This window comes from Castor canadensis, chromosome 10 (assembly GCF_047511655.1).
Source record: "Castor canadensis chromosome 10, mCasCan1.hap1v2, whole genome shotgun sequence".
In the NCBI taxonomy this organism is placed as follows: domain Eukaryota; kingdom Metazoa; phylum Chordata; class Mammalia; order Rodentia; family Castoridae; genus Castor; species Castor canadensis.
This window is the reverse complement of record NC_133395.1, coordinates 69693793-69708152: the sequence shown is the minus strand read 5'-3', so window position 1 is coordinate 69708152 and position 14360 is coordinate 69693793. Positions and strand designations below refer to the sequence as shown.

The window sequence follows — 14360 nt, the reverse complement described above, 5'->3', positions numbered from 1 at the left end:
TCTTCTGATAGTTCTCTAAGATGGGTCTGCATATGGTTCTTACTCATTCTTGAGATATCTATTATTTCTTTGGTCATTTCTCCTCTGTTGTCTATCTCTCTTCTTGTAAATCTTCTGTTAGATGTTGGAAATCCTAAACAATACTTCACATCTCAACTTTTTCTTTCTTTCTTTTTTTTTTTTCCAATACTGAGGCTTAAATTCAAGTCCTACATCTCAAGCCACTCCACCAACTCTTTTTCGTGAAGGGGTTTTTCAAGATAGACTCTCACAAACTATTTGCCCATGCTGGCTTCAAACTGTGAGCCTCCTGATCTCTGCCTCCTGAGTAGCTAGGATTTCAGGTGTGAGCCACCAGCACCCAGCACGTCTCAACTTTTGAAAGTCTAGACTTTCCTAACTTTATTTTCCAGATCGCCAGCTCAGTCTTCAGTCCTTCTAAAGAGTTTTGCAATTTCAGTGAATTCAACTTAATGTGACTTGCTAATTATTAAGCTTTTTCTTTTTTGTGATTTTTTTAAAAAATGAACTGCTATGTTTAGGATGTGATATCCTCTCTGAGGGTACGAATTAGAATTAAAATTTTAAAAGTTTATTTCTAAACTGGGCATAAGTGGAACAAGCCTGTAATCCTAGCTATTTAAGAGTTTGAGATCAGGGAGATCAAAATTCCAGGTCAGTCCAAGCAAAAAGTTCCCGAGTCCCCATCTTAAAGGAAAACTAGGTATGGTATCGCACACCTGTCATCACAGCTATGCAAGAGGCATAAAACCAGGAAGATCTCAGTCCAGGATGGCCAGACAAAAAGCAAAACCCTACCAAAATAACCAGAGCAAAAAGAGCTGGGGAGCATGGCTCAAAGTGGTAGAGTAGCTGCATAGGAAGCACAAAGCCCTGGGTTCAAACACCAGTATTGCCAATATAAATAAAAGTATATTTCTATTCCTTTATGTAGTTTACTCAAGTAATACCAAACCTGCAACCATTAACTAAGTAGTTTATAAACCACACAAACTTATTTCTCACAGCTCTAGAAGTTGAGAAGTCCAAGATCAAGGCACTGGTAGATTTGGTATCAAGTAAAGGCATCATTTCTGGTTTACAGATGGCACTTCTTACTGTGTTCTCATATGGTAAAAGGGCCCAGGGGTCTCCCTAGGGCCTCTTTTATAAAGGCACTAATCCTATCCATAATGGCAGAGCCATTATGAGCTAACCTCCGCACAACAGACCCACCTCCTAATAGCATCACCTAGGGGTTAGGAGTTCAAAATATGAATTTGCAGGACACAAACATTTGGAGACTCCAGAACCTTACAAATCTGTCTCTGGTACAGTTGTTCTACCTATGCATTTGTTGATTTGCTGATGCCTGGCAATCCTTGGTTGTTCAGACATGTATGAATCAAGGACTGGGTAGATGTGAGTAAGCAGTGGGGTAGTGTTATTCCCCAGTGGAGGCTTCCTGTAATGGGACCACTGGATGGGGTTTAGTATGAGTAAGCCAGAGAGTGCAAGCACAGGCTGGAGAGCAGAGAGGCTGGGGCTAACTGTGATAATAAACACAGGCTTTCCCTGGAAACCAAGCACTTTGGTGTATTTCCCTCCCGGTCAGAGCTTCTTTCCTTTTCTCCTCATCATGGGTAGAGTTCTGGAAATTACCCACAGTAGGAACCCTCATCTCACAGACAGTTCTTTTTTTTTTTTGCTTTCAGAGTGCAGTTGCTGGGTTGTATCCTGCTTTTAAAAGCACCATTGCTCCTCTGTGGGAGGGATCAACTGGGAGAGGCCCAGGTGTTCTGCATCCAGCTAATTCAATACCAGGTGAGCACCCTCTGTCCACTTTCTCTCTTTCTGTTAACAGCGAGCCCAGACTATCACTGAAGTTGCTTTGTCTCACATTTGTTCTCTTCCTATCTGTTATGCTGTAGTTTTTCTATTTTTGTCTTAGAAGAAATTTGATCCCATCTGCTTTCTAAATTTCAAGTTTCCTTGTGGACATTTTTTAAATGTTCAGATTAAAGCTGCTTTGTTTAAAGAAGATCTCATTAAGGACTCTGCATTCAATTGGTGTCTCCTTGAACTTTTAGTACCCATCCCTTATTTTTCCATGATATTTATGAGAGTATTATCGCACTTGCTGTGGCATTTGGTGTTCATGGGGAGGTTTACATGTGCACTCAGTTCACCATCATGAGCCAGTCTTGCCTCCCCCACCAAACTCAGGATAAAAATATAGACTCCTAACCGTGGCCTCTGTAACCTACTTCACCAATATAATTTCCTTCTACTTTCCTCAAATTCCCTACATTTAAAGAAAATACCACAACATTTTCCTCTTCAAATTTTTGGGGGATGGGATAATTCAGGGTCTTAGTACATAGTCCAGCTTGTCTCAAACTTGCAACCTTCAGCCTCCTGACTGCTGGGATTACAGATGTGCATCACCATACCTGGCTTCCTTAACACTTTCAAGTGAACTTTGAACTTTGCAATTTCTAAACTATTGAGGCTCTTTTAATGTGCTTTCTTCTCATTTGGCAAACATTTCTCATTTCCAGTAGTATTTAAGGAACACTGTGAGTGCAGATTGTGACTCTCCACTGTAACACGATTTATTCTATACCAGTACATTCCTGTGACCCCAAAGCTGAGCACTAAAACAATCATTAGCAAGAGTGATAGTTTTGATTTTTAATTAACCTGGTTTGACCCAGGAAAGCCCCAAAATAGCCTACCTGTGTATATTAAGTGACTTTTTTTTAATTGAAATACTTTTGAGAATGAAAGTGTGTGCTATGAAAAATTACACTAAAATAGCATGTATGAACGATTTGTAAAACTTTCTATTGGGTTTGTTTTGTCCTTTAAAACATCCTGTCCTTTTGTGTGCCTGCTTAAATATGCTTGGTATTTTTTGTCTGCATAGATATTTATTGAGCTCCTCCCACTGAGCAGATTCAGTGCTAGGGACATGGGATGAATGAACAGTTGAGGCCCCTGACCTCACGGGGCTTACATTCTAGCAGCCTTCTCTGTGGAGAGAGCATGGCTGTCAATCCTTGGAACACAGAATGGCATAGGAGTGTCAGTTCTACCAAAGCCGTTCCTGATCTGTTTCCAACAATGCAGTTCAAAGGGAACAAAGGCTTTTGTGACAGAGACCAAATTCTACAGCTTAGTTCAGCCACCTACTAGTAGCTCTGATTAACATACTACTATGATCCTCGGTGAGAGGAAAACACTTACATTGCAAGCCTGTGATAAGGACAAATGTTTGTACAATGTCCTGGGGGTGGTCATTATTGCCATATTTCCTCAAGTGATACCTAACCTGAGCACAAAGAACACAGAAAATGTCAGTTCACCTGACAAAGGAGGGGGAGAGGGAGAGATGGAATTATAGAGAAAATGTCCATGCTAGGCACTCAAAACAGCTCTGAATGGAACTATTCTCAGCATTGGTGGAGTCACAGAGCTTGGGAAGGGATCCACCGAGGAAAAGAAGTATGAAAAACAGAAATCAGCTGCCTAACTTGAGCTCTTCCTAGGTTGCACCTGGTGTTCTAAAATATTTTCCAGCATAACTTTAATCCCACTGTCCCCAGAATCTATCTTGTGGAGAAGCATCATGAAAGAGCCATAAATGCAGAATGTGGGGTGAAATCTGAGAGGAAGTACAGGGGCAATCAGAAAGGGATAAGGAATACCAGGCACTGCTAGCCCAGTGCTCTGCTCAGCACCTGCACCTTGTCACTGGAAAGATGTGATTTGCTCTCTTGCCAAAGGCTTTTCTCCCTGCCCCACAGAATCAGTGCCATAGCACACTCGTAATGTTACTAATCAGACAAATTAGAACACTGCTCAAGTCCACTACCCAGTAACTTGAATTAAGTGAATAGCTTATAATCAGCATAAATCTGAATATCTATTCATTTAAAAATATCTTGTTGAGGGTGAAATACGTGAACACAGGCAATGAGAAGCAGCTGATAAAAAGGAAAGGTTGCAAAATTGCCTTCTACTACATCAAGAATTTTCACCTGTAAGCACAATTTGGAGCAATGCTAGACTTGATAGCAAATCTTTTTCTATTGGGTTCTTTTCTGTACTTTTTTAAAAAGCAATACATATTCATTGGGAAATTTAAAAAAAAAAAAGACAAGTAAAAATGAAAAGCATCTGTAATCCCACCACTCAGGGCATGCCCTATTAACACCTTGCTATACATCCCTTAAGTATGGGCAGGTGACATCATCACCAATGTTCTTTATCCCTTCTGTTTCATTTCTGCGGTCACAGTAACATGCAGGGCACTCCAGTCTCTACAATTTTTAAAACACTGCATTTCCATTTGCAATCTGTGGCAGGCTAAACCCTTAATTAGTAACAGCAGGTGCTGAAGTGCTTAACGCAAATCGCTCCCACATTTTAGTGAGTTGTTATTTATGTCACTCTTATCACCAGGAGCAGTGTTGACAATCAGCAGCAGCTGCACAGGCCGGCACTCTCACAGGGCAATCATGGGTCTCAGAGTCCCCAGGAGTCAAGGGATTTAGGCAGCTCTGTCTGGAGGAACTGAGCAAGCTGCTCTTCTGGCAAAGGCACACAAAGGGCTCTGTTGGGGCTTCACGCTCTCAAAGGTCGGAAACCACAATTATTTATGTACTAGATAATCAGATATTTTATTCAGAACTCCATTTTGTGCAGCTTTGCCTAATCCCGCACCATTAAATACTACTTTTCATTAGCACTCTAGCGGGCTTCCCCATCTTGAAGAAATGACAAAAACCTGTTAAACGGTCCCACTTCAGAGTAGTAAATAATTATGTTTTGGAAAGCTTGTTCTGAGGAGGGAGGACAGTAAGTGGCAGGGCCTTCTGAGGGATAAGAAAACCGCACTTGGCACAGAGGCTCCCTTCTCCTGTATGTCCACTAAGGTCTGTGGAGAAGGCAGCCAACGCCAGCTGGCCTTGCTTTCTGGGGTGGGCAAGGCTTTGTTGATGCTTTCTTGCCGGATAATAATAGCCTTTCATTTTTATCTAAAACACTTGCCAATACCATTTGGGGCTTCTCCAAGAGAATGGGCAACAGGGCGCTTTGAGAAGAGGCCGGAGATCCCCATGGAGGCGGGAGGATGAGTGGGGCGCAGGTACCCACACTTAGCCTCCCACACATAGCTGCCACTGAGTGGGGACACCCGTAGGACCCCATGCCAGTTTTGTATACTGAAAAAAAGCCAACCTGAGCAGAGCCAGGATGTGGGAAGCAAGCGTACCTATGCCAAGAAAACCTTCCTACCGGAAAACTTAAAAAGTTATTCATATTTTGTCCACAATGGAGCCCCAAACCCATTAAATTTTGCTGCGAGGTAACCCTCTCAGGACTCTTCTGATTAAAAGTGGTTTTAAGGTTGGCAAGCATCAAGAGCTAGGAGACCAGTTATCTTTATAAAACGGTTTCGCCTTCCTGGGCCTCCTTTCCTGAGATAATTCTGCCCCATCCCGACCTCAAGGACCAGGGCCTGGGGCAGCCTCGGAGGCCAAGTGGGGTCCTCTTCACAGCCCCCCACGCCCCCAGCTCCAGGCACCTGGGGAGGACGGCCCGCACCCGCCCTGCAAGTGGCCTTCCTGCATGTCCCCTCAATGAGAGCTACCTGGGCCCTGCCTTGAGGGGGAACAGCGCGGCTATAAACGCAGCTGCCTCCTCTTCCTCCTCCTCCTCCTCTTACCTGGCCCGGGATGTGGCTTAGCTCCTGGCTGGTAATTGAGGCCGCCATGGCCCCGCAGCGCACGTGCAGAGTTTGGGGCAGCCTGGCCGCAGGAAGAGCTCAGCGCGTGGCGTCCCGCCTGCCCCTGCCTGCGCTAATGGCGCCGGGGCACAGCTGTGGGTGCGCACGCTCCGCCGCCCTTAAAGTGGCCCTGCCGCCGGCCTGGCGCCGGAGGCGCCACGGTCCACTCTGGGAGACCAGGGCCTGCAGAAGTGTCCTCCTGAGGTGTTACCCCGCACACCTCAAGTTCCCTTACCCGGGAAGATCCCACGCTCACATTAGGCCCCAAGTAGAACTGCCACTGCCCCCACGCCACCCCTTCCAAGGGAAGCAGGACCTTGCACGGCCTTGCCTCGTTGTCTTGAAAGATTTGTCTTCTTAAGGGCTGGTTTTAAGTTTAAATGTCAGGCATTAGCAAAGAGTTGGGTTTTTTTTTTTTTTTTCTTCCTCACATCGATAGGAAGATATATAGAGAGAAGATCAGTACTGTTAGGGTGCTTTTCAAGCAACTAAAAAATTAAGAATTAATTTAGAATGGAGAAATTAAAAATTTCAGAAGAACTTTATTTTGCCCTGTGATTTAAATATTGTGCCCATCTACTGAGAAGATGAAGCCGTAAGGAAGTCTTCTGGTAGCTGCTGCTATAACTCACTAAACATTTTCTTTCGATTTGTTAAGTGTTAGGACCTGAACAGGATCCTTCCTTGTGTCTATCTGTACTGCTGTGCCATGACTCCCAATGCTACAATTGTGGTTAATTTGGTTTTGTGTAGGCAGAACCTCTATCTCAGTTGAACTTACAGAAGTGATCTTCAGTGAGCCTCTACTATGGCAGTCTGGTGTGGATCAAGGCAAATCTGGTTCCCCACCAGCTGCTGCTGTGTTCTGCACTGGAGCCCAAATTTAGATCTTAAGTATGCAAAAATAGTGCTGTGGCTCTCTACTATTTTGATGGAAAGAAAAGGTGCAGATAAATTGCTGAAGGAATCGGTCTGTATTACTTTTGGAAATGCAGTTTTCCATTTTCATGGATTCTCTATCTGTGGATTCAACCAACTATGGATCAAAAATATTCACAAAAAGAAAAATTGTAGAACTGGATGTGGTGATGCATACTTATAATCCCAGCATTCATGAGGTTAAAGTAGGAGAATTGAGAGTCCAAGGTCAGGCTGGGCCACATAGCAAGACCCTATCTCCAAAAAAAAAAAAAAAAAAAAAAGACAGGAAAAGGAAAACTGTACTGAACAGATTTTACACTGCATCTGTATTACAAGTTGAGCATTCCTTATCTGAAATGCTTGAGACCTAAAGTGTTTCAGATTTCAGATTTTTTTCAGGTTTGGGAATATTTGCATATATGTAATATGACATCACAGGAATAGGAACCAAGTCAAAACAGATACCCTGAAGGTGATTTTATACAATAGTTTTAGTAATTTTGTGCAACTCCTCACATGCAGTCAGGTATGGAATTTTCAAAGAAGTTCCAAAAAAAGGTTTCAAGTTTAGGAGAATTTTTTTTCTTTTATTATCCATATGTGCATACAAGGCTTGGGTCATTTCTCCCCCCTGCCCCCACCCCCTCCCTTACCACCCACTCCGCCCCCTCCCTCTCCCCCCAACCCCTCAATACCCAGCAGAAACTATTTTGCCCTTATTTCTAATTTTGTTGTAGAGAGAGTATAAGCAATAATAGGAAGGAACAAGGGTTTTGGCTGGTTGAGATAAGGATAGCTATACAGGGAGTTGACTCACATTAATTTCCTGTGCGTGTGTGTTACCTTCTAGGTTAATTCTTTTTGATCTCACCTTTTCTCTAGGTCCTGGTCCCCTTCTCCTATTGGCCTCAGTTGCTTTTAAGGTATCTGCTTTAGTTTCTCTGTGTTAAGGGCAACAAATGCTAGCTAATTTTTTAGGTGTCTTACCTATCCTCACCCCTCCCTTGTGTGCTCTCGCTTTTATCATGTGCTCATAGTCCAATCCCCTTGTTGTGTTTGCCCTTGATCTAATGTCCGCATATGAGGGAGAACATACGATTTTTGGTCTTTTGGGCCAGGCTAACCTCACTCAGAATGATGTTCTCCAATTCCATTCATTTACCAGTGAATGATAACATTTCGTTCTTCTTCATGGCTGCATAAAATTCCGTTGTGTATAGATACCACATTTTCTTAATCCATTCGTCAGTGGTGGGGCATCTTGGCTGTTTCCATAACTTGGCTATTGTGAATAGTGCTGCAATAAATATGGGTGTGCAGGTGCCTCTGGAGTAACCTGTGTCACAGTCTTTTGGGTATATCCCCAAGAGTGGTATTACTGGATCAAATGGTAGATCAATGTCTAGCTTTTTAAGTAGCCTCCAAATTCAAATTTTGGAGAATTTTAGACTTTCAGATTAGGTATGCTCCACTTACGTAAGTAACCTAGAGATGATTTAAAGTACAGAGGAGGAGGTGCATATTTATATGCAAATACTATGCCATTTTAAGGAAGAGACTAGATATTGGTACCTGTAGGGACCTGGAACCAGTTTTCCTTTTATATGGAGGGAAGACTATACATGTAAATGTATACATTTTAATGGGCATGAATTTCACTTCTTTATTGCTTTCCAACTAACTAGGCACTGAGAGTGTCTAGATAAATGTTTGTGGGACAGCTGCTTTGCTCACCTGTACCAGACAAACATGAAGTCATGCCCAGACCACCTGGGTGGGATATGAACTGAGGCAGCTTTAAGCATTTTCAACCTGAATAGTAACCAGGTTTCCATTGCTTCAGAGGTAGAAAATAGCAAGTTTGATGCAAATAGTGACAAAGACATTGTTGAAACTAACACAGACCATTGCTTATAAGTTTGAATAAAAATGCTTCTAAGTTTATGAGAGAGGAAGTCATCACTCCTGTATATAAAAATAAGAAAGTCCAAGCTTCTTAAGAATTAACTTATTTTCATTTTCAATCAAAGGAAGGAAGGAAGGAAGGAAGGAAAGCTAGTTGATAAATGAACAGACATTTACTAGAAGACAGTGGTCCTCCTTGAAGGGGATTCAGCTGCCCAGGGGATATTTGCCAATGTCTAGAAGCAGATTTCATCATCACAGTTGGAGGGTGAACTGGCTTTTGGGGGGTGTTCAGTGGCAGCCCTCTAAAAGGAGTATTTGTACCCAAATGGCATTAGTGTAGAAGTTGAGAAACCCTAGTGTAAACCTTACAATTATAACTTATAAACCATTTAATTTCTTTGTCACATTTAACTTTCTTGAATTATACTCATATTATTGGAGACAAGTGGGCAGATGAATGCTCTTTCATGGTTCCCGAGAATATCAACATGTTGCTATACTTTTGATGGATAACTGAGTATATATTATGAATTATAAATATTACAAGAATAATTCTGTATAGAGAAATGTATTGAAAAAACTCACAAAAGTAAGGATTCAGTCTATCTTAGAAAATACCTACATTTCCGAACCCTCATTCAGTCTATCTTGAAAATACCTGCATTTCTGATGTAAAGGACCTGTTCTGTCCTTTACATCATCCCCCCCCAACTAAATTAGGATTGTATATTTTTTCTCAATATGCATATACTCCAATAAGCAATATAGGATATGTAGTCAGCTCAAATAAACTCTTATACAGAATTCATTTTTTGTTTTTTTTATGGTACTGGGGACCGAACTTGGAGCCTCATGCTTGTTAGGCAGGTGCTCTACCACTTGAGTCATGGCCCCACTTCTTTTGCTTTGGTTATTTTTTAGATAAAGTTTCAAATTCATGCCTGAGGTGGCCTAGATCATGATCCTCCTATTTAAGCTTTCCAGTAGCTGAGATGACAGGTGCATGCCACCACACTCGGTTTTTTATTGGTTGAGATGTGGTCTTTTGAACTTTTTTGCCCCTTCTGGCTTCAAACCATGATCCTCCCTCATGTCTGCCTACTGAGTAGCTAGGATTACAGGCATAAGGCATTGTTACAGGCTAAAGTCACTTTTTAAATACATATACTTTTAAACATGCTTCTCCTATCTTTACAATAAGTGTCTATAATAACTTGACTAACTTAAGTTCCATTTTAGAATTATAAACAAAGCTATTTTCATAATGTTAAGACTTTCTCTTCTACTTTGTCACCTCCCCATCCTTTTTGGAAATTCACAACAGGATAGCCAGAATGATTTTTTAAGATATAAGTCAGGATATTAAGGCCCCTTCTTAAAATCCTCCATCCAGAAAAACCTCCATTTCTCTTTCCATATCCAACAAGGCTCTATATCATGTGACTCTACCTCTCCAACTTTGTCTCTTGCCATTTTAATGACCTCTCATAATCTCTAGTCACACACCTTCTTGTTCCCAAAATACCAGGTAAGTGCAAAACTGGGACAGATTGTCTTTGTTCTTCCTTCAGCTGGGATGTTCTTCCCATTTTCTATAATTTTCCATTTCATTTAGATTTCTGATAAGGCAGTACCTTCTGGGATATTCCCAATTATAACCTAGTTCTATATTTATTATATTTTTCTTTATGTTGTTTATCCTAATGTTATAAAGCATATTTGTTTTTGTTCTTCTCCCACTGTATATAACAGAGTTTGCTTGTCATGTCCACCACCATCTAGGTGGTCTTGCAAACCATTTGGCTCCTAACAGGCACTAAAATATCTGAATGAAAGAGTGAATTAAGGTTATTTCAGTAGTTGATTGGCATATGTGAACTTTTACTCAGGTCTTTCCAGCTCCAAGCCTATGATCTGTCCTTTATTTCATAATGCTACCCATTGTGTAGTGGGAAGCAAGAGAGGAGGTTTGGAGGAAAGGAAAAAATAGTGTGTATATATCACAGCAATAAACTCAGTATCTCAAAGTCAGAACTACTACAAATTGTGGTGGTGGTGGCATGAGAAAGAAAGGCTAAGTTTTAATCTTGTTCTTTCCCTATTTAAAAAATGTGCAAAGATACCACTCCTCTACTTATAAAGTTAAATTCTATTTCTCAGTGTAGCATTAGGACCCACATTGTCATGCCCCAATCTGACCTTCTAGACCTAGTGTTTAATCAAGTCAATTAGGTTACTTTCTGTTTCCTAACAGTGTCCTGGAATCCCCCACCCGTCCCCAGTATAGGACCCATACAACCAGATAGAGGAGTGTTGAATGAACCACCTGAAGCACAGAGATGTCCTGAGCTGCCCTTAAAGACACATTTGCCACCAAACTTCTGTGGACCTGGTTCATGGAAGTACCATGAATACTTCCTCTGATTCTCCGCAGCTATTAATTCATTTATTGGTCTTCTTTGGTTCTCCCTATAACCTAAAATTGCTTCTGTCCTATTTTCCCTGAATCAAAGAGGCCAGGACCCCTAGTGCTTTCCTTTCTGCCTTTCACTCAGTTCTCCTAACCTGAAAGTGCAGATCTGACAGCTGCCCCGTCTAAAGTTAACATGAACGTTCTCATTTTTCCTGGCTTTGATTTCTCCCACAGTTTACTAAGTTTACAGTGCTAAGTCTGGGAAGACAACAGGATATTTCTCAAACTATTCCTAATTCCATCTGAATATTTGTGTTGACCTAAAATTTGATTGAAAGTCTAATTCCCAAGACGACAGTATTAGGAGGTGAGACGTTTGAGAAGTCAGTAGGTCAAGGAGGAGCAGCCTTATGAACGATTTTCATGCCCTTATGAAAAACGGGCTCAAGACAGAGGTCCCTTGCCCCATCCGCAATGTGAGGACACAATGAGAAGACACTGTCTATAAACTAGGAAGCAGATCCTCTTTAGACACTGAATCTGCTGCTGCATTGATCTTGGGCTTCCCAGCTTCCACAGCTGTGAGAAATAAATTTATGTTTGTTATAAGCCACCCTGTCTGTGGTATTTTGTTATAGCAACTCAGTCTAGACATCTCTCACACCTCTACTGAACAGTTATAACTGTATGGCAGGAGCATAAGGCAAAGACTGTTTTACTTGATTTCATATCCTAATACCTAGCACATAGAAGTTGATAGCACATATTTTTCCCAGTGAGTTAGGAACTACTGCCCTCAAACAATAGTCATGAAAGGTCACACAATAGTTCCAACTTCTAATGATGCTCTGCATTAAACTGCAATAAGGCTTGGTGGAGTTCTCATCACTCAATATATTCACTTTCAAAAGCATACTGAAACACTGTTTAAAAGGGGGGAGATGAAGGTGGGTGTTAGGAAATATAATAGAGGGGGCAAACTTGTTCAAAGTGTACTGTGGACATCTGGAATTATCACAATAAAAATTCCTTGTACTATTAATGTATGCTAATAAAAAATGAAAAAGAGGTGAGATCAAACAACGCACACACACACACACACACACACACACACACACACACACACAAGACAGGACTTAGTTCTAATAAATCTTCATTTTAACCACTTTCACCTTTGCTAGGAAGTATAGAATTAAGCCAAAGTGACAGCACAACTATGGATGAGGGGCTGTGTTATACAAGGTCCAGAGCAAGGCTAGGCTGTGCCACTTTGATTCATTTTGAGGGCATCCTCCCAGGGTAGCAAAGCTAGAAGCAGCTCCCTTGAGCCCTTGGTTATAGCTCTAGTGCCCAGTCACAGAATTGAGAAGTAACTCATTTTCCCTGAGCAGCAGCAATGACAGCTGACTTAAATCAGAAGGAATTTCTATAGCCAGACAATTCAGACAATCTTAAAGGGGAGGTGTTTCTTGTGTTTGAAGGTGAGGGATGATGGGATGTTGAAAACATTGTCATTCACACTTTCCTTGTGAATACTTAGATGTATACTAATAACATGATTGAAAAGAAAACAGGAGACACTTTTCATTTTTGATTATGAAAAATTCATACGTATGAGTTACATAAAGTGTAATAAATGTGGATGCCCACCATCCATCAGCCGAACAGAAACTACAATGATTTGAAATTTTTTGTGTGTCCCTGTCATTCCCAATTCTTCACTCCATATATAAAAACCATTTTGTTTAATATTTATTTTTACTTCTTTCTACTGGTAAAACCAGAATTGATTGCTCTGTTAGAAAGTTTTGTGGTAAGCTTCTAAGTCCTGGGAGTTATTATGATCACAATACAGAGTTTGATAACAATTGGAATTTAGGTATTACCTTAACAAAACACTAAAACAAGTGGCATCAAGTTAGCAGATCTGTAATGGAAGGCAGAGACCAATAAAGGAGATTAGAAGCCTGGAGACTCTTGTTTATAGAAGTGTGTACTAAGTTTATCTCAAGGGAAAGATTTCAGGAAAAAAACTAAAAATGACATATGCTGGATGTTATTGGTTGCCCTTGATAAAGTGAGGGAAAAATGAGTTTGGGATAAAACTAATCCAATTTCAAGGGGAAATAAAAAGGAGAATAGAATCTAAAGGAGAATCTCAAAATTTGGGGCATCAAAGGATGTGAAAGATTTGGGTAAAGGCCAACTATCTCTATATCCCAAAAAGAAAGATAAGACTCAGAAAGGTCTTGAGAAACAAAAGGTCTAGTGCCACTCAGACTTGTGGCAAAGATGAGATTGAGTGTGAGCTTCACACTTCTATTATTTAAATACCTGTGTGGTAGCTGCCATGTGAAGAGAGAAGAAAAACCCAAGAAACAAATCATGCCATGAAATTTATGATTATTATACATGGAATTGGCTACCATTTTGGTGGAATTATATTATTCAAGAAACCACAAACTTGAACTGAAAAGACTTTAAAAAGAATTGTGAAGCCTCCTCTGGACATCCAAGTTAAGAGGAAAATGAATCCTGCAAGCTGTGCATGCCCAAAGGACCTAACACTCAGCACTTACCTCAAATGTGAGCAAGGAAGAAACTCCCACAGAGTGGAACCAGAGGTTACTAAGAAAAACAGACAAAAACATTCCTCCCAGGAAACAGAACCAGAGCCTTATTAAGGAACCTACCCCATTCCCAGAGAAAGACCTTCACCATGCCTGCCCCCTGGTGTTCCATAACTACTATGGACCAGTAACACTGTGCAATCTTCTGAGTTCCAGAAGGTTATTCTGGGCATCCTTCCCTACTCAGACACTATGGATTTGTGCCAATAGATTATGTTTAGTTAAAAAGAAATCATTGTTCTAGTTAGGCTCAGCAGACTTGAAAATATATTGAGTCAGAATCAATTGTAAAATATCATAAAATATTCTAGATTCTGATTCCATGATGCAGGCAGGCCAGGGGACATTACTCTCAATGAATAGTTGAATTTATCTCTGTGTGGTTGTAAGGAAAGATATGATCTACTGAAAAATCTGAATACCTGAAAGCTTTACTAAAAATATTGTTGGATAGAATGTAAATGATAACAGGCTAAGTGCTTTAATAAGTAAAACCCAAACTTCTGTGGCTATACAGACACATACAAAAGGATTCACTTTTTACTGACAACACAATCAAGTGAGAGTTAGCAGAGGGCAGGGAATGAATCTGTTAGGTTCAGTGATTCAAGGACCCAAGTTTCTTCCATCTGTGGATCTACTACCCTTAGGGGCCTTGGAGTTTGCTTCAAGATCCTCTATGTATTCTCATAAAAGA

General features: G+C 40.9%; 1 protein-coding gene across 1 annotated transcript in view; it reads right to left on the bottom strand.

The window, feature by feature from the left end:
- The window catches only part of Sohlh2 (spermatogenesis and oogenesis specific basic helix-loop-helix 2), a 135473-nt gene that overhangs the window by 55098 nt on the left and 66015 nt on the right, over window positions 1-14360 (bottom strand). Inside the window, 1 exon segment of the mRNA XM_074043547.1 lies at window positions 6459-6474. Coding sequence (XP_073899648.1) covers window positions 6459-6474 — 16 coding nt within the window.